Here is a 19,095-nt window from a genome sequence, read left to right on the forward strand (position 1 = left end):
AAGAGCGCCGCGCCCGCCCCGCCCCCTCACGACCATTGGACGCGCCGCTCCGTTGCCCGCCCCCGCGCCGCCCGCCCCCGCGCCGCCCGCCGGCGCTCCGGACTGCGGGCAGTGGCGTGCGGCCGCCGCAGCGAGCGCCGGCGGGAGCGGGTTTAGGCTCGGCTCGGCGCGGCTCGGCTCGGATCGGATCGGCGCGGCGCGGCGCGGCTCAGGACCGGCTACACTTCCCGCTCTCGCTCGCTATGCCCGACCCATCCTTTGCACCGCCGGCTCCAAGCTGCTGAGCGGGCGGCGTTGGCGTGGGCGCGGGGGGACAGCGGCTCCGGTGCCCGCTCCCGCCCGCCGCCGCCGCCGGGGCGCTCCGCCGGGCTCTGCCCGCATGCGGGCGGGCGGCCCCTGAGGCGAGCGGCCGTCGGGGCGCGACGCGGCTGCCGGAGGGGGCGGGTGCGGCGATGGGGGCTCTCCCGGCGCTGCTGGGGGCCGCCTTGCTTTGGGCCGGCGCCGGCGCCCTCGTCAACCTCAAGTACTCGGTGGAGGAGGAGCAGCGGGCCGGCACCGTTATCGCCAACGTCGCCAAGGACGCGCGGGACGCCGGCTTCGTGATAGACCCCCGGCAGCCCACCGCCTTCCGAGTGGTCTCCAACTCGGCCCCCCACCTGGTGGACATCAACCCCGGATCTGGGCTGCTGGTCACCAAGCAGAAGATCGACCGGGACCTGCTGTGCCGGCAGAGCCCCAAGTGCGTCATCTCGCTGGAGGTGATGTCCAGCTCCATGGAGATCTGCGTGATCAAGCTGGAGATCAAGGACCTCAATGACAATGCGCCCAGCTTCCCCACTGACCAGATCGAGCTGGAGATCTCAGAGACAGCCAGCCCCGGCACCCGTGTCCCACTGGAAAGTGCCTATGACCCAGACTCGGGCAGCTTTGGAGTGCAGAGCTATCAGATCACCCCCAATGACCTCTTTGGGCTGGAGACCAAGACACGGGGAGATGGCTCTCGCTTTGCTGAGCTGGTAGTGGAGAAGAGCCTGGACCGTGAGACCCAGTCCCACTACAGTTACGTGATCACGGCGCTGGATGGCGGAGACCCGCCCAACTTTGGCACAGTGGAGCTGAGCATCCGCGTCATCGACTCCAATGACAACAACCCTCTCTTCGAGGAGCCGGCCTATACTGTCAGCGTGCCTGAAAATGCCCCACCAGGCACACCAGTCATCCGCCTCAACGCCTCTGACCCGGATGAGGGCACCAATGGGCAGGTGCTCTACTCTTTCCACAGTTATGTCTCTGACCGGGCTCGAGAGCTCTTCCAGATTGACCCTCAGAGCGGCCTCATCACAGTCAGTGGTGCCATCGACTATGAGGAGGGACATGTATATGAGCTGGATGTGCAGGCCAAGGACTTGGGACCTAACTCCATCCCTGCCCACTGCAAAGTGACCATCAGCGTGCAGGACGCCAATGACAACCCTCCCCTCATCAACCTTCTCTCTGTTAACAGCGAGCTGGTGGAGGTGAGCGAGAACGCCCCTCCAGGGTACGTCATTGCCTTGGTGCGGGTCTCGGACCGCGACTCGGGGGCCAACGGACGTGTGCAGTGCAAGCTGCTGGGCAACGTACCCTTCCGGCTGCAGGAGTACGAGAGTTTCTCCACCATCCTGGTGGATGGGCGGCTGGACCGTGAGCAAAGGGACCAGTACAACCTCACCATCCAGGCCAAGGACAATGGTGTCCCCTCCTTGCAGGCTACCAAGTCCTTCACTGTCAAGATCACCGATGAGAATGACAACCACCCTCACTTTTCCAAGCCCTACTACCAGGTCATCGTGCAGGAGAACAACACCCCGGGGGCCTACCTCCTCTCGGTCTCAGCAAGGGACCCTGACCTGGGCCTCAATGGCAGCGTCTCCTACCAGATCGTGCCCTCCCAAGTCAGGGACATGCCTGTCTTCACCTATGTCTCCATCAACCCCAACTCTGGAGATATCTATGCTTTGAGGTCCTTCAATCATGAACAGACCAAGGCCTTTGAGTTCAAAGTCTTGGCGAAAGATGGGGGCAATCCCTCTCTGCAGAGCAATGCCACTGTCAGGGTGATCGTCCTGGACGTCAACGACAACACCCCGGTGATCACTGCCCCACCATTGGTCAATGGGACCGCGGAGGTTTACATCCCCCGGAATGCAGGGGTTGGCTACCTGGTGACAGTGGTCAAAGCAGATGACTATGATGAGGGTGAAAATGGCAGGCTTTCCTATGAAATGGTGGAAGGAGACAGAGGATTTTTTGAGATAGACCAGGTCAATGGAGAGATAAGGACCACCAGAGCCTTTGGGGAGAATGCCAAGACAGCCTACGAGCTGATCGTGGTGGCTCACGACCATGGAAAAACATCCCTGTCGGCCTCTGCCTTGATTTTGATATACTTGTCCCCAGCCCTGGATGCCCAGGAGTCCATAGGATCTGTTAACCTCTCCCTGATTTTCATTATTGCCCTGGGGTCTATTGCAGCCATTCTTTTTGTCACCATGATCTTCGTGGCCGTAAAGTGCAAAAGGGATAACAAGGAAATCAGGACCTATAACTGCAGGTAAAGAACATCTTTATTTCTGTGTACCGGCCAGGGGCTGCTTAGGTTTCTGCGAGCACAGTTATTTTTCCTTTTGCTGTTTTATGCCTGGGGTTTTTGCTTTAGCAGCAGCCGCGAGCTGCAGGTCTGTGAGATGTCCTTAGGAGCTTTAGAGCACTTCTCAGGGGGAAGAAGCGAGCCCCGCGCCGAGGTGCGGGCTGCCATCGTTTTTCATTTGCCAATCTGTTGCAGCGGGTGTTGGGTTCTGCTCTGTACAGAAGTGCCTTGGGCACAGATCCACCGCCCTACCCACGTGCCATGGGACCGCAGAGTGGCATCCTGGTGGTGCCCACAGTAGCGGGGACCGTGGGCCTTTCCTTGTCTCCAAGAGCCATTGTGTGCCCGTGGCGTGGATGCGGCTCAGCCACGGACGACAGTGCTGCCCAAAGCTTCCCATCCCCGCAGGCTGATGGAAGCGATGGGGACACGGTGGCTGTGAGCTGGGCTCTCGCAATTATTTTTGCAGCGCTGCATTCTTTTGCCTGGGCTGAATGTGGGCGCACGGTCCGAAATGCAGGAGGGCAGGTCAGCGCCTGCTGAAAGGGGAAGATGTGGAACTGAGCCCCTGAATATGTAACAGCCCCGCGATTATTGTCTCTCTTTTACTATTCTCAGTGTTACACAAGTTAGTAGACAAACGCTAACCACACATGAATATCAATCAGATGCCATAAAAGAGCAGCTGCAATGCCTCATAAATGGTTTAATCCTGTTACTAGTGAAATAGCCATGACTTCTCCATTCCTTCAGCACTGAGTCATTTCAGATGGGAGGAATGGAAATTAATTTTGCTCTACCTTTGAAACCTGGCATCGCCTGTGGCCGTTCGGTGGGGGGGGAGAAGGGGGATGTGCGGTCCTTAAAGTTTTATTTGTGCAGAAATAATGCTCGAGAGTTTGATTTTTACACCCCGTTTTCACAACATGAAGTGCATTTATAAGGCTTTTTGCACGATGGGGGAAAAAATCATCTGCAAATAAAACTGGCTTTGTGCTGTGTTATGGGGAGCTAATATAGCAGATTTCTTGCCAGCTCGGCCCATTAAACACGGATGGGATCCGAACGTATAAAAATCACGTCGTGGTGCCCCTTGCAGCTTCACGAGTGTGAATGGGCGCTGGGTTTGCTGTGACGGCTTAGGGATTAATGAAGTGCAGTTTAATTAAATAATTGGTCAATAGAGAAAGGACAACAAAATGAATGCCTGCGGGAAATAAATCGGGATCTCGCATTGCCAAACTTAAACATTGAGGTAAACAAAACAATTAAAGCTTCATCAAGCGTTGTTGGGCGACTCGGCGGCGTATAGATTGTTGGCACAACAGAAATCTCTGCCTTGCTCTGATTTATTGCCGCGCTCAGGGGAGGCGCGGGCTGCTATCCGTGTGCATCTGATCAGCAGGAGTCAGCTGCAGAGGGAGAGGGGCAGTGGATCGCCCCGGCCCTGCCTGTGGTCACCGGGCACGCCGTGCTGTGCCTGCACTTGGGCTTCCAGGGCTTTATTTCTGAGGTTCCTCGCAACATCTGGCGGAGAGGCTTCGTAAAACGTGTGAATTTACGGGGCACGTAAGGTTATACGAGGGAGCTCTTTGGCTTGGTGGCATTTTCATGCTCAGGCAATTAGCTTTCTGGAACAAGAGTATTTTCCCAATATTTGCCTTTCTAGATAATCTGTATTATTCATTCATCCTATTGTTTTGGCTGCAGCTGTTGTATTTGGTGGTTGCTGGTTTTTTTTTTGTAATACATGTTAAACAGAAGAGCAACTCCTGGCTTTCAGGTTGCAGCGGTACGAGCTGCGGTGTGCCTTGGGAAGTGCTGAGCTGTGCATGCCCCAGTGGGGCTGTGTTGGAAGGAGCAGCCCCAGCCCTTCGAGCTCAGCCTGCATAGTTAGCACAAGGTGCAGTGGTGTTATGTTCTTAGTGCGCCGCTTTATGGTAACTTTTTTATCCCCCCCCCCCCCCGGTGTTATGTAGAAGACAACAAGACACTTCATCAGCTGATTCTTTTGGCAGTGGGAAGCAAAATAGGGGAAGAAAGGCAGAGAAAAGCAAGCTTGCAGTTTTGAAAGAAAAAAAAAAAAAAAAAAAAAAGGTCGGGAAGGATCATTTCTTTTTGCGAAACACAGTTGTAGTTCTCTGATTTCCAGAAGACGAAAGCCTTTCCCAGCAGGAGGGGGTGTGTGTGTGTCAGGGGACGAGTGAGGAATAAGGCACGGCTGGAGGAGAGATTGCAGAGATCAGGTATTGCCAGGAGATAGCCAAAATACGAGCGCTTTGGATAGAGTGCTAATAAACAAACGGCCTTTGGAGTGCGAGAAATAGAGCTTGCCAGCCAGGGCTGCTTCTGGGTCTGCTTTATTTACTGCTATGGAAAATGAACTGGGAAAAAATCCACTATTCATTTTGAATTTTCATTATGGGGACCAAATTAAATCACTTTTAAAATCCTTATTACGCATGGAAATGAATGCAGGTACCCTTTTCAGTTCATGGATTTTAACATCTCCATTTTTCTCTTCTGCAGGCTGGACTTTACTCCCAGTCACTAAATATCAGCAATAAGAAACACTAGAAAAAAAGCAGGGGCATTTCCCCTCTGCTTTTCGTGTCTGACCCGAATATGTTATACGTAGGAAAATCGGTTCCAGACTGTTCTGTGCCACAAGAGCCCGAACGTGACGTAATGCGCGTGACTGAATCCTGCACGGGGATGGGGCTGAGCCCGCCAGCTCTCCAAGTGCTCCTTTTAGGGGCAGAGTTCGGGATGCTCTCAGCTCTTCCTTTTTCTTCCCTCCCCCAGAATTGCTGAGTACTCCTACGGGCATCAGAAGAAATCAAGCAAGAAGAAGAAAATCAGCAAGAACGATATCCGCCTGGTTCCGCGCGACGTGGAGGAGACGGATAAAATGAACGTTGTGAGCTGCTCCTCCCTCACCTCGTCTCTCAACTACTTCGACTACCACCAGCAGACTCTGCCGCTGGGCTGCCGCCGCTCCGACAGCACCTTCCTCAATGTGGAGAGCCAGAACAGCCGCAACGCCGGCTCCAACCACATCTACCACCACACCTTCACGGGACAGAGCCCCCAGCAGCCCGACCTCATCATCAACGGGATGCCACTGCCTGAGGTGAGTCCTGCCTGGCTACCGCCGATGGCTCCGTGCTGCCGGGATGAGCCGACGCTTCGAGGTTGCTTTGCGATGGGTGGTGGGCAGAGGGCAGGTGCTTGGCCGGGCGCTCGCCTCCTTCTCTGCTGGGAGAGGTGGACAGTGTTGAACCGCTTCTTGTGGGTTTGCGTGGTCGTGGCAGGTGTTCACAGGAGGGTGTTTCTCCCACCAGCAGCAGTGCCCAGTTTGGGGATGCTGGCGTGACATGGCATGGCTCTGTGTGCTTTGCAGCTGGAATTTGAGCACGTTGACTTAAAGGAAGAGGTGTTTGTTGGATTGACATGAGTTTTTACGAGGTCCTTAAGGCCTTTTTGGGGCTACTGCTTATCCCACATCCCTCTGGGGATGCAGCACACGATGGTGTGCTGCCAACGGGTGGTACCAAGTGAAGGTGCTGCTGCGCTCCACGCTGTCCTCATCAGGTTCTCCTAATTCATTGGCTTTCCTGTACATCACAGGCATCATTTAATGTTGTTTGTTTGTCTCTCTTTGAATTATTGTTTAGTATTAAGCAAAACAATCAAAGGTTTGTCATGTTTCCTGCTTTGAACGGAATAACAAAGCTGAAAAAGCACGTAAAATATTTATGGTTAGTTCTGCACTTGCGGTGCTGGTGTAAATGCAAAGTGATGCTCCTGGAGACTGTGGAGCTGCTTCAGATTCAGACTTCTGCTGTGGAGAACAGAGCCTGGCCTGCTGCGAAACAGCAGGACTGCTGGAAATGCTTGGTACTGGCGGGCCCAATCTTTTATCAGAAGGAGTGGCGATGCAGTGGGACAGGCTGCCCAGGGAGGTGGTGAAGTCACCTTCCATGGAGGTGTTCAGAACCACAGAGATGTGGCACTGAGGGATGTGGTTATGGGTATGGTGGCGGTGGGTTGGCGTTGGACTAGATGATCTTAGTGGTTTTTCCAACCTTAATGATTCGATGTGGTGGTGAAGCACACCCCTATCCCTGTATCTTAGCACCTGAGCATAGAACCAGTGCTTGTGAGTGCAAGTCACGGGGCTTTGCCTTTCCTTCTCCCCAGACCTTGTGAGACAGGATACATTGCTAAGTACTGGTACATGGCCTGCAGAAATGAATTTGTCTCTGGTGAGAAGCACTGCCCTGCAGTGTCAGCAGCCCTGTGAGCGGGCAGTGGGAGGCTCCCTTCCCTGCTCAGAGCCTGGCTTCCTCCTGCTGTGTGCCCTCATGAGGCACCATCATGCCCAGAGGGGTTCCCCCGGCCATGGATGAGTGTGGAGCTGCCTCCTATGGGGCCATGGGCTCTGGGGATGTTGCAGTACAGAAGGGCAGGGTCAGAGAAATCCCAACTGGAGGCTGCTTGGATGTTTGTTCTGGGGTAGGAATGTTTTCTATTTTCATTTTTTGGAAGAGAGCCCCCACAGTGTGTTTCCAGCTCTTACGAGGGTACTTCTCCACTTGTGTTACTGGGTGCAGCCCACTCCTACAAGCCCAGGTGCCCCCTGAGCATGAGGTGGCTGCCTGATTCTGGAGCAGTGTCAGGAGCCAGCAGTGACCATAGCCACCTCCTGTCTGCCACACACAGTGTCTGCAGAACTGAAGGGAGATGTGACCATTGTGTTGCCACCTCCATGCCAGGTTATTGTGCTTCACCACGTTGACGCTGTGCATCTTCCTTATCTCAGCCTATGCATCACCCCTGTGTCAGACTGTACATTGCCCCCATGTCATGCTGTTCATCTTCAGCATCTCAAGTTGTTGTGCATCACCTCCAAGTCAGGTTGTCGTGCATCACCCCCATGTCAGGTTGTGTGTCACCCCATGCCAGGTGCTCCCTGCAGAGGCTTCCCAGCTTCTCCACGCTCTGCTCAAGTGCACCCCAATCATGTGCCCTCCTCCAGCCCCTTCCTGCTATCCCACTGCCCGAATCCTGCTCCTTACACAGAGTGCTGCTGCCTGTACCCACTGCTGTCTGTCATTTTGCCAGCGGTTGCTACGGGCTATAATTATACCCCTGTGCAGATTGCTCCAAGTGAGGCTGGTGGAGCAATAACAAACCCGTCCCGAGCGTGATGTTCCTGGAGTGATGAGCTCTCCCCTCAGCACATTGGGAGCATGTGGTAGGGCCGCCTGGCGGTGCCTGCAGTGACGAGGCTGCTGCCGCGTCCCCCGGGAGCCTTTAATAGGTGTCAGTGTCACGGAGATAGCGCTGACGCTCCACCTCGGAGTCACTTCGTCTCCCGCGTCGATGGAAGGCAACGCGCTGCTTGATGAGAGATAAAGCATGGAGGTAAACATGTTGCTGCAGTGTCACTTAGCATATGATGTTCGTGTTGGTGGTGAGCGGTTGCCTCTGAGCGGGAGCACTGAATGTGCTGTGCTGCTGCGCTGCAGCGCAAGGCTCATTGGCTCCAACAGCCTCAGGACTGGGATGTGTGGAGCCGCGGTTGTGCTGGTGCTGATGGGATTCCTTCCCTGGGCTGTGCATGGTGTGGTGGTGGCACCAAGTGTTCCCATCTGCCCTGGACTCAGTTTGCAGAAGGGAGTGGGGAAGCGTGCCAGTCAGTGCTGGGGCCCAGGGCTTTGTTGCTTGCCGAGCATGGGGACATCAGATGGAGTCCAGTGGGCGCATGGTTGGATGGTGTGTGTAGACTGTTGGACTTTGTACCACAAGATGAGGAACCTAAAGTAGTTGGAACTATTAGTCAGCTCCCTTGATAAAAATGCGTGATGCATGGGGCAGTGTGGAAACCAGTCTGAATGCAGAGTGTTTTGGGATCACTGGGACACAATTTGCATGCAGAGCAGCCACCCTTGGGTAACACTTGCATGCCCATTTTGGCTTGAAAAGAACACTGCCTGTGTGCAATGGCTACCTACCTGTGTTCCTCCAGCCATCAGGTACACCATGTTGTTCTGGGGGACATGGTTTTGGGAAATGCCACCCCATGGGTGGAACATCTCCCCTGGCCTGGATCATACTGACCCAATGCCACCGCAATGGAGCAAGTCACCACAGAGCAGTCATTGACCCCTTAAGGTCAATGGCCAGTGGCACCAGGCAGGAGCACCCCAGCCCCAGGGGTAGGATAGAGAACAGCTGCATTTGTGATCATCCTGCCATAGTCCCTGCCTTGCCACACTCTAGCATAATCCTCACTCACACTGATTTCACCTGGGCTCCTCGTAGCAGCAGGGATTATTGGAGCGAGCAACAGTTGTGGGATAAGGCCCTGGTGGTTTCAGATAGGCTTTTTACTACCTGGAAAGCACTCCGCTCGCCATAGGAAATGGTTTTCTAAGCACAATGGAGCAATTTTCGTTTCAGGCAGCGCAGGCACTTTCTGCTCTGGCTATCTCGCGGTGTTAACGAAAGCACATTTCTACAACACACAAAGGTTTTTGTTTTGTAAGGAAGGAAATGAGCGTGGCTGTTCCTCTTTCTCTGTCATTTCTCTACTTGTCAATTCTTTCTTCCCCTCCAGCTTATCCTCCTCTTCTCCGCTAGCCTTAAAAAGCCCCAAATGTGTCTGTTATAATCACATTTTGTGTGTTACAACCAGAATGAATGTACTCACTTTAATATGCTCGGTTTGAGGAAATCAGTTTCTGTCTGGTATAACAGACAATTTGTTATAAACCGTGCCATTTAGGAGTGAAGGGCCTTGCTTTACTGTAACACTGGGGAAACATCATGATACATAATTGGAAGGGATTTGGCTTGCTTCTCAGTAATACTGTGTATAGAGCAGGAAAAAAAAGGAGATAATTTCCAAGCCGGAGAAAGTTTGCAGCGCTGAGACATGCCAGACTGTTGAAATAAGGCTTATTTTAAGTAGAGATAATAATTAAAGCAATATCAGCAATGATGTTCAACTAGTCGGAAGAGTGCCTTCGCAGAAAGCGTTGCCAGTCTTGTTTTCTCCTTGGGAGGTCACTGTAACTCAGCACTTTTTTCTCTCCGCGCTGCGCCGAGATGTGCAGGCACGGGTCACGTCTCTAATTAGCACTGCCGTCTTCTCGCGCGTGAGCATCTCTGTCTGGCAGTTAATGGCAGCCTGGCTGCTCCGCAGGCTGCTGGCTCTGCTGCCCATCTCTGCTGCTGGAGGTGGCCAGGTGCTGCATGGGTTCCACCGAGAAGCCGCAGGATGGCTCTGCAGAACCTTGTGGGTGGTGCTGGGTGGCTGGCGGCACTTGTGCTCTGTGCCTGTGGGCGCTCGGAGGCTGGAGGTGGCAGTGGGGAGAGGTTGTGGGACCGCGAGCACAATGACTGCCTTGGTAGTGGGGTTGTTTCTGTGCAGCATTGTGTCACTGGATGCTCCCCTGGCACTGACGGACAACATTACGGAGCATTGGTCAACAACATTGTGAGCAATGGTCTGTTCCGTTCTGAGGTCTGTTCTATTCTGAGGTCTGTTCTGTTCTGAGGTCAGCTGAACCCAATTGTACATCTTGTAATGTGATTCCTCGAGCTGTCTGATTTGAAAAGTTCATTTGAATGCCTTGCGACGGGGTAAGTGCTCCAGCTCTCGTTGGTGGTGTGCAGTGGCTCTCGCCCATCGCTCCCGCTCTTTGCCGGGCGCTGGGTTCGGCGGTGTGGGGTTCAGCACCGGACAGCTCCTGTGCTGGCTCCATGGGGCAGCGTTTGCTGCTGGCATCCGTGGGGCAATGTGGGTCAGGGCTGGCGTGGTGCTGGCAGCCGTGTGGGGAAGACATCCACCTCTTCTCTGATGCTTGTAGAGTGCTGGGAATGGAAATGATTGGACTATACATCATATGTAACATATAATGCACCATATGCTTTCTATAGTCTATCGTGGAATGGCTTGAGTTGGAAAGGACTTTAAAGATGGTCTCGGTCCGATGTATTTGTAGAAGTGTATGAAATTATGTGTATTTATGTAAGTACATGAAGTGTGTAGGGTCGTGTATTGTATGCAGTAAATAATTATATGCATAGTCATATGGTTTGATTTTTGGTTGCTCCTGTGTGGAGCCAGGGCTTGGACTCTAATATCCTTACGGGTCCCTTCCAACTTGGGATATAGTATGATTCTGTAGTGAGATGTATATAATTTATTTCCATACTCTTTGTTGGGGTTTTATGGTTCGCTTCTACCAAAAGTACAACAGCCCATCTTGCTTTGCTGTTAGGAATTTTGGATTTGATGCATAATTCTTACTTGTCAAGTCTACAAAATATACCTCCCATGAGTGTATTTACACATGGTAGATAAGGCTTTTCCCTTAAATTAGGAAAGACTTACTGTAAGCTTTTTAAAAATTACATCCAAAGGATGGTCTTGCACACTATTTATAGCCTTTTGTGGAGTAATTTCTAAATTAGCTCTTGTTGTATCGAACAACACAAACCCTGTGGCTTCCTTCTGTAATTTGTTTTGCATAAAGCACCTGCATGCAAAGGAATATTTAGGATCAAGCACACATCCCCTTTGGGTAACCTTACACAGGGCCATGTTTTTCTCCTGGAGACTTCCCAGGTGTTTGGGTCAGAAGCCCTCAGCCAGGTGCCCTTCTGGCTCCTTTTCCTGCTTTGAGCTTGGAGTCTGATGGGTTGAGGATGGAGCAGAGATGGGCTTTGTCTCCAGAGGGTCACCCTGCAGAGCTGCCGTCCCTTTCTGCCCTAGTGCTGTAGGGTTGTTATCTTTCAGATTTGTCCTGTGGCCAACCAATGTCCCACTGTTTGGGAATTCACTCCAGTGCTCCCTGCTTTGCCCTTCAAGAGCTGAAGGGTAGAAAGTTGTTGAGAGATCCCCTGCTTCACTGCAGGGCAGGTGATGCTGCTTTGAACTGTTGCAGGTTTTACGATTCCCTTTGCCCCTGACTGTGACACAAAAAATTGCACAACCTGTCCTGGTCCCTGGTCTGTCACTTTGTCAGCATCGCTTTGAGATGGGGTGTTTTGAATACAGTAGAGCAGCCCAGTTACAAACGTGCTTTTTCATCCTCTGGCCCTTCCTTTCTTCTAGCCTGCCTTTTCCTGGGGTTAATGCTGTTGCCCTCTGAGTTTTATACATAGATACATATGTAAATATAAATACATAACAGTGCCAGCAGCTGTGCCTGCTCCTGCTGCCCGGCCAGGTTGTATATGGGGCTGTGCACAGCCTCGCTTAAATAAATGATCAGATATTGTTCCCAGCAGAGGCAATAGTTGAGTTCCAATCATTTTCTGGTAATTAAAATACAGGATGGTCTTATTTGTAGCATAAATAGTTGTAATCTGTGTACCTATAAGAGTAATTATAATTTAAATTAGACTGTGCTTGGCATAGGCAGCAAGCATGAGCACGGCACAGAGCACAGATCTCATCCTGGGGTCCCTCTCACCATCCCCAGAAGCATCCCAGCAGCAAAGTGACACCGAGCCCATTGGTAGCTCCAAGTGTGTTTTGGGATATTTCTGTTTGGGCAACGTGCATTGCACCAGTGGGAGGTTTGATGGAGAAAAGGCTGTGGGATCATCGCTGTGGTGTCCCAGTGTGGCTTCCTGACCAGTTCTGGAGTGAAACGATGACTGTGCCAGCTGGAGCAGTGGTCAGTGCCTTGGTGGCGACGCCGGGTGACCCCAGCAGTGCTGTGGGGCCGTGTGGATGAGCTCCTTGTCTCTGCGTCCCGTTGGAGACTGGGAGGTGAACGCCGCGCCGCCCTCACGGGGATGTGAGCTTGTCGGATTACACCATCTTTTGTAACGGCAGGTGTATGCCACAGGGCAGGTTTTAGAATTCCTGTGTTGGTGGATTGCATTAACCCATACTAAGTCAGGTATGTAAAATTCCATTAAGCAAAAACCCTCTGGCATTTTCTCACCAACGCGAGAGATCTGCAGGCTGTGCTAATGCAGTGTGCGCGCTCATCTATTAGTACGATGATGGTTTTAAAATAATAACATTTATCTTTGGCGGCGGACCTACAATAGTACACGCAGAGTACAATTTTGTGAAAGGCTCTGCAGATGTTGCCTTGTTCAATCTGGGTCAAAAGGAGTGCTTAGAATCATAAAGGTTAGGAGGAGATCAAATAATTCTGTGTTTTTATTGCTGAATAATGCACTTGGAAAATATCATTCACCATTATTAGACTAAGTGAGTACAGAAAACAGAGGGCTCAATAGTCATTTCTCACTATTGGCTGATTTTACTGTTTTTATAATGTAGCTAAATTCCCTGCTATTGATCGCGGCATCGATTATCGATCTGCCAATCTGAACGTAGCACTGGTGTGGGCACACGGGAGTGTAACGACTGCAGGGTTCTCTGCCTCTTCCTGCGGCGCTCCATGTGCGCAGACGGATGTATTTTGGGAGCTGTCTGTGCTGTGCAGTGATGTATGGGGCCCGGGGGCCCCGTGCCCGGATGATGTAGGAGCTGTGCGTGCGCTCAGGTGCGCTGGGCGGTCTGCTGGAAAATAGCCAGGCTGGTGCCGCAGCACGGACATTGCTCTTCCAAAGGAACACAAATGAAGGAGACAAAAACTGGAGGAGCACCCGGAGTGTGTGTTGTTTTCCATCCATTGAAGTTGCATGAACCCCATCGTGCAAACCCAGCATGCCGGCTTCCTGCCCAGCTTCCAGGATCAGATTTACAGCTGGGTGCTCTGCCGTGGACCCACCGCTGGTGGCATTTGGTAATCAGATCCATGTGGCTGCTGGCACAGACACAGCGCCTAGCCCTGCATACCCTGGGAGAGGCTCTTCCTACAGTCTGCATGCGGTCCTCTGGTCCTGCCCCTTGCTTGCTGTGCAGGTGTCCCTGGTTTGGGGAGAAATAAGGCAGTTTGACTGCCTTAGGGTGAAGCTCTGTGTTTGAAATGGGAAGAGTTTTGGAACCTGTTTCCTTCCTATTAATCATGGAATCGTGAAGGTTGGAAAAGGTCTCTGAGATCATCTGATCCAACCATCTACCGACCTGCACCATGCCCATAACCACATCCCTCAGTGCCACATCTCCATGGTCCTGGAGCACCTCCAGGGATGGTGACCCCAGCACACCCAGAGCAGCCTGTGCCAGAGTCTGACCACTTTTTGGAGGAGTTTTTCCTAATTTCCAACCTGTTCCTCTCTTGTTCTCCGTACTTGGTTGTTGTCAGCATTAGTATGCCATTAACACATGCTCATTAGGAGGAGAATGATGATACCCTGCAGAACATAGGGGAAGCCTTCATTAGGCACTGACATATTGAACCAAGCTGCAGGCTCCGCTTGGGGAAGCTGCTGCTCGGCGTCAGGTTTCTGCACCTTCTCCACGATGCCCTGACAAAGCCCCTTGTTTCCCAGCCCTTGTTTTGCTGTGAGTGATGAATGCAGCCGGCCTGGATCCAAACCCCTCAGGGACCTGAAGCGCATCCTCCCCCAGAGGCAGATGGGAGACCGTGGCTCCCTGTGTGCCGACTCCGGGGTTAACGCGACGAAACCCACGCTGAATTTGGAGCTGCTGGGGGAACAGCTTTGCTGCGAACCGAGGTGTCACTTCTGCCGCTTTGCTTTTCACACCACGGCGATGTCAGAAGCGCCTGCCCGGCCTCGCTGCCCGCAGCCACGACCTGCTGCGTGGGGCAGGGCGATGCGATGCTCGTCCTGGAGTGACAGCGTCGCTCCGTCAGTAGGAGCAATGCCGAGTTCAGGTGGGAGGAGCGTGCTGGAGCAGCACATATTTAAAGATTAAGACCCTGTTGACGTGCAGATGTCTGTAGCGATAGGTAACGATGAGTGGACAATGAGGACCATATGTGCCTTTTAATCAGAATATATTCTAAATGGGGCGATTTCGTAGATTTCCGCCGTGCCGACAGCTGTCCTCTGCGTCAGCTCCCTGTGATGGTGGTGGCTTTGCCCCCCGGTGCTGCCCACGCCACGCGGACCCGTGGCCGCGCTTCTGGGTGCTGGGTGAGCCGTGTAAGCCCCGTGTGAAATGCATCATTCATAAACTGTTTAGTGCGACCTTTTGTACGGTAGCACTAATTATTATTATCACAGAAGCCCAGTAAACTAGACTAGTAATTATCAGGGATTTATTTGAATGGACAGCTAAGCTATTCTTGGCAAGTTAGTCAAAGCAGTTGTCATGACAGCTACACAAATGTGTCTTATGAATTGGGTTAATTAGGGTAATTAATAACTGTTGTTTTGCCCTTTTTAACAAGGTATTGCCTAGACACTATCAAAAAATAGCAATTGTACCTAGCAGATGTATTCTTCTTCCAGCAGCAGCCTTCAATTCGCAAGACCAAAGCTGTAAACATCTGGCACTTTGGAAGGGAAAGTGCCAAAACCAGGGGGCTCGAGGGTTCCTGGTAATCCCTCTGCTGAGCTGCCGGCACGTTGGTCAGCCTCGTTACTGCTGCTGTTGTTGTTATTGCTTTAATTCTGTGCAGATGAATGCTTTTGTGGGTGGAGAGGGCAGCGCGGTGTGCTGTGACCCAGCGGCCGTCGGGGCAGGCTCTAAGTGACAGGGCTGAATGCTGGGTTTGAAACCATTTGAGATGTCTGTGAGTTATTGCTGTTCTGCTCGTGCCTCATCGGGATGGCTGACTGGTGCCAGATCTCCCGCTCCTCGCTCAGGCACAGCATCTGTTTCTTTCAAAACAAGTGTTTGCTGAATAAATGATTTTGGATTTGTCATTGCTGATACCGAGTCATCGGAGCAGCCAGTGCTGTTAATAATAGAATAGGACTGAAGAGCTCAAAAGGTGGAGGGGGAAAAAGTCATTCCCATCCCAGGGGCATCCCCTGCACGACACATTTGGGGATGATCCTGCAACTGTGACATCCCGCGGGGTGGGAGGGAGCTGCCAGGAAGGGAGGCAGCACTCTGCATTCCTGTTGCTTCTCAGGCTGTGGTTACAATTAGCAGTGCCACCAGCTGCAGATACAGGTGCTGGGAGACACCGGGCACAGGTAGCTGCTGCTCACTGGACACCCTTGGGGCTTGCAGTCACTGTGCCAGCAATCCCCATCCCATGCCAACAGTTCCCATCCTGTCCCAGTGGAAGTCCTCATCCCGTACCAGCGGTTCCCATTCCGTGCTGGTGGTTCTCCCAGCCTATTCCAGCAGTGCCCATCTCATGGCAGCAGTGCCCATCCCATGCCACCAGTCCTCATCCCAGGCTCGTGGCAGTCTCCATCCCATGCCAGCAGTGCCCATCCCATGCCAGTGAGTGTCCCCATCCCACACTCGCTCCTTTCCTGGAGGATTTGATGCCAGTTATTAAAAATGGCCCAAGCTGACAGATGTGACTGAGGAACATTATATAAACTTTGTAGGAAAATGACCTGAATCCATGGCTGAAGGCTCTGGCTGGTTCTCCAGCTGCAAAGAGCCTTGTCTATTTTTATCACCCCTGGGCTTTCAAAGCCCTCTTTTAACTAAAGCTTATTTGATAACACACATCTTTTAAAAAGAAAAGAGTAAAAAAAAAAAATGAAGGAGGAAAGGGAAAAAAATCCCTAAGAAAAACACCTCTATGGAGAAGGTATAGTTTTAATGAAGAAATATTTTACACTATTCTTCTACAACCTTAGGGCTAATAGCCTGGAACTGGTACTTTGGCTCCTTAAAAAGCCCAACAAGACAAGCCAATTACGGCCTCTGAAACATTTTTATTTTTAGTTCCTTGTAATAGCAATTCATCCTCGGCTATGGTACATTAACTGGAAGGAGCACAAAGTAGTAAGGTTTTGGCATCTTTGTGTAACGCACGGGCTGTGTTTACCAGCTGGTTCCTCAGACGGGGCGGGCTCCCCCACCGCTGGGACGGATGGGAGATGGGTGACGTGGGCACAGAGTGGCACGGGGATGGCAGTGCTGTCACAGACAGCCCTTGGAGCAGCAGGTTTGCCTCCGTGTCCCCGTGCTGCTGCGCTGCGCTGACGCCTGCTGTATTTTTAACTTGGCTGCAGTGATTTTTTTTTTTTTGGTTTCCCTTCTGCGGTGACAAATCTGTGATTTCTTCTGTTCCTTGTGAAAGGTACCGCTCTGACCTGCCACTCCAGAGGGTGAATGACAAGGAGTTTTATTTAGCTCTGGCAATGGGAACATTTGAAAAAAGGTTCTTCTGTTATATTTGTTTTCATTCCTAATAGAAGGAGGCAGGCAAAGGACAGTTCTGAAAGGTTTTTTAACAAATCTGTAAGTCATGCCCCATTACCTCAGGGCTGCTGATTAGATCCAGATTGTTTCCTGCACTACTTAAAGAGGGGTGCAGCCCTCGTTGGAAGCTGCATCCATAGATCCATGATACAGCTGCAAGTCGCAGGCACAGGTGATGGGAAAGGCCTGCTGGGAGGTGTGTGGGTCACCGTGCCCCTGCAGGGTACCAGCTTGCAGCAGAGTGCCCGTGGGGGGCACTGACCCTTCCTTTTGGGGGATCTCCTCCCCAAAAGGCATTCTGCAGGTAGGGGCTGCTGGCAGCCTGCTGCAGGCTGTTAGTTTGCCCTCCCCTACCGATATGCCCACTGTAGGTTCAGTGCTTTTCTTTGGGTTCTGCGATGCTGGTGCTAGGCGGCTGCCCATGGCAGCTCCTGGCTGTGCGGCGGCCGCTGGAGAGGTTTGCTGCTGGATGTGAATGGAAGGGGTTTTGTTATTGCCTTTTTGCTCTCCATAACGATGCTGTAGATTTCTGATATGTTGACAAATTCAAACGGGTAATATTATTTGCGGCTTTCAGGAGTGTAATTATGGCTTCATTGTGTGTCGCCGCCCTCAGGATTCAATCTGGGTTTCTAATCCTATACCCTTTCTCAAAATCACATCACTGCAGCTCCTTTCCTCCTGCCTTCGATCCATTTTCAGACCAAAATGAGAAAGCCTGTACTTATTTGGGGAGGGGACAGGAGTTCAGAGCGGATTAGTGGGGATGGCAGCGCCGTCATGCAATCCGTTTTGATACTTTTGCTCATTTCTGATGAGCGGGGTGATGCTAGAGGCTGAACTCTCCCAGTGATTTTTCTGCAATGCTTTTTATTTTATCTGGAGAAAATGGAGGCTGGACTCAGTTCCTTCAGCGTTTAATAACGTCCATCAGAACCAAATGCCCTTTATTTAAGCTGCAATAATAATTAGAGGGTTGGTGGTGTTAAGCAGCCATGGAGTCTGGCTCTGAGGAACGTTCATTGTGCCTCATTAAATTTGGAATTAGTACTTAAAAGGTCAGAAATAAATATTCTGTTTATATTTCAGGGATAGTAAATCTAAATAGCTGCTGTGTTTGCACATCCCTGTCTCTGCTTGTTCCTGCTGAACTGAGCAAGGCACCACTCCATTTGGTTTAGGCAGCAATCAGAGTGTCTGCAAAAAAGCCCAACCCAAAAAACCAACCATGGTTTCATTGATCAAGGGCAGGAAAATGATCTGCTGTATTATATCTAATTATAAAACATCAATATCAGATGCTAAATGCACTTACTTTTTCAGAGACGCTGTGTTGCTAGTTTACAGTTTGCAGTCTCTTACTTTAGCAGTAAGTCAGGATATAGGAAAATGCCTTCACAGGGAGATGCCAGAGGTCAGATCCTTTTCAGCTTTTCAGGCTTCACCAAGTGTCTCCTCTTAAATACCCCTTAACAATAACCAAAAGTGTTCACATTTGGGGTCAGTTGTTTGGGGCTGGTTGTTTGTTTGCGGCTGGTTGTTTGGAGTCAATTAATTGGGGCTGATTGGGCTGTTTTTTTTGGGAATGATTAGGGTTGATTGTTTGGGCCTGGTTCTTCATTTGGGGCTGGTTGTTTGGGGTCCGTTGTTTGGGGTCAGTTGTTTGGTTTTTTGGGACTGGTCGTTTGAAGCTGGTTGGTTGTCTGAGGATGGTTGGTTGGTTGGATAGGGCTGGTTGGTTGGTTGGTTGGTTAAGGCTGTTTTTTTGATTGAGGCAGCTTGTTTGGGATTGATTGGTTGTTTGGGGCCAATGGTTTGGTGTTAGTTGTTTCTTTGGGGCTGATTGTTTGGGGTTGGTTGTTCAGGGATGGTTTACTTGGGGCTGATTGTTTGAGTTGGTTGTTTGGGACAAGTTGATTACTTGGGGCTGGTTTGTCGATGTGGTTTGTTTGGGGTTGGTTGGTTGGTTGGGGCTGGTTGTTTGCAGCACTTTTACTGGTGGTGGCTGTGAGGCTGTGTTTCGTGCTGCACCTGTTCCCTGCAGGAAGGAGTCTCAGCCCACTTACTTATTTCCCATGGGGCAATAAGCAGCTTGCTTACTGATAATGACTTCCAGCCATGGCTGAGCAGGACTTCATTTGACCCATTCCCTCCTTTAAAATTATCCACGTTTCAGAAGTGCAGCTTGAGTGTTCTCATGCAATTTACACATATTCTA

General features: G+C 51.5%; 1 protein-coding gene across 2 annotated transcripts in view; it reads left to right on the top strand.

Annotated features, from left to right (window-relative positions):
• Positions 1-452: 452 nt before the first annotated feature.
• The window catches only part of PCDH19 (protocadherin 19), a 51,882-nt gene continuing 33,239 nt past the window's right edge, over positions 453-19,095 (top strand). For both annotated transcript variants that reach the window (XM_042825422.1, XM_042825423.1), the window contains exons 1-2: positions 453-2,593; positions 5,435-5,762. In XM_042825422.1, the coding sequence (XP_042681356.1) occupies positions 453-2,593; positions 5,435-5,762 (2,469 nt within the window). The remainder of the gene's footprint in view (positions 2,594-5,434; positions 5,763-19,095) is intronic.

This window comes from Centrocercus urophasianus, unplaced genomic scaffold, assembly GCF_019232065.1.
Source record: "Centrocercus urophasianus isolate 14NV4802_14NV808 unplaced genomic scaffold, USGS_Curo_1.0 seq_24, whole genome shotgun sequence".
NCBI lineage: Eukaryota > Metazoa > Chordata > Aves > Galliformes > Phasianidae > Centrocercus > Centrocercus urophasianus.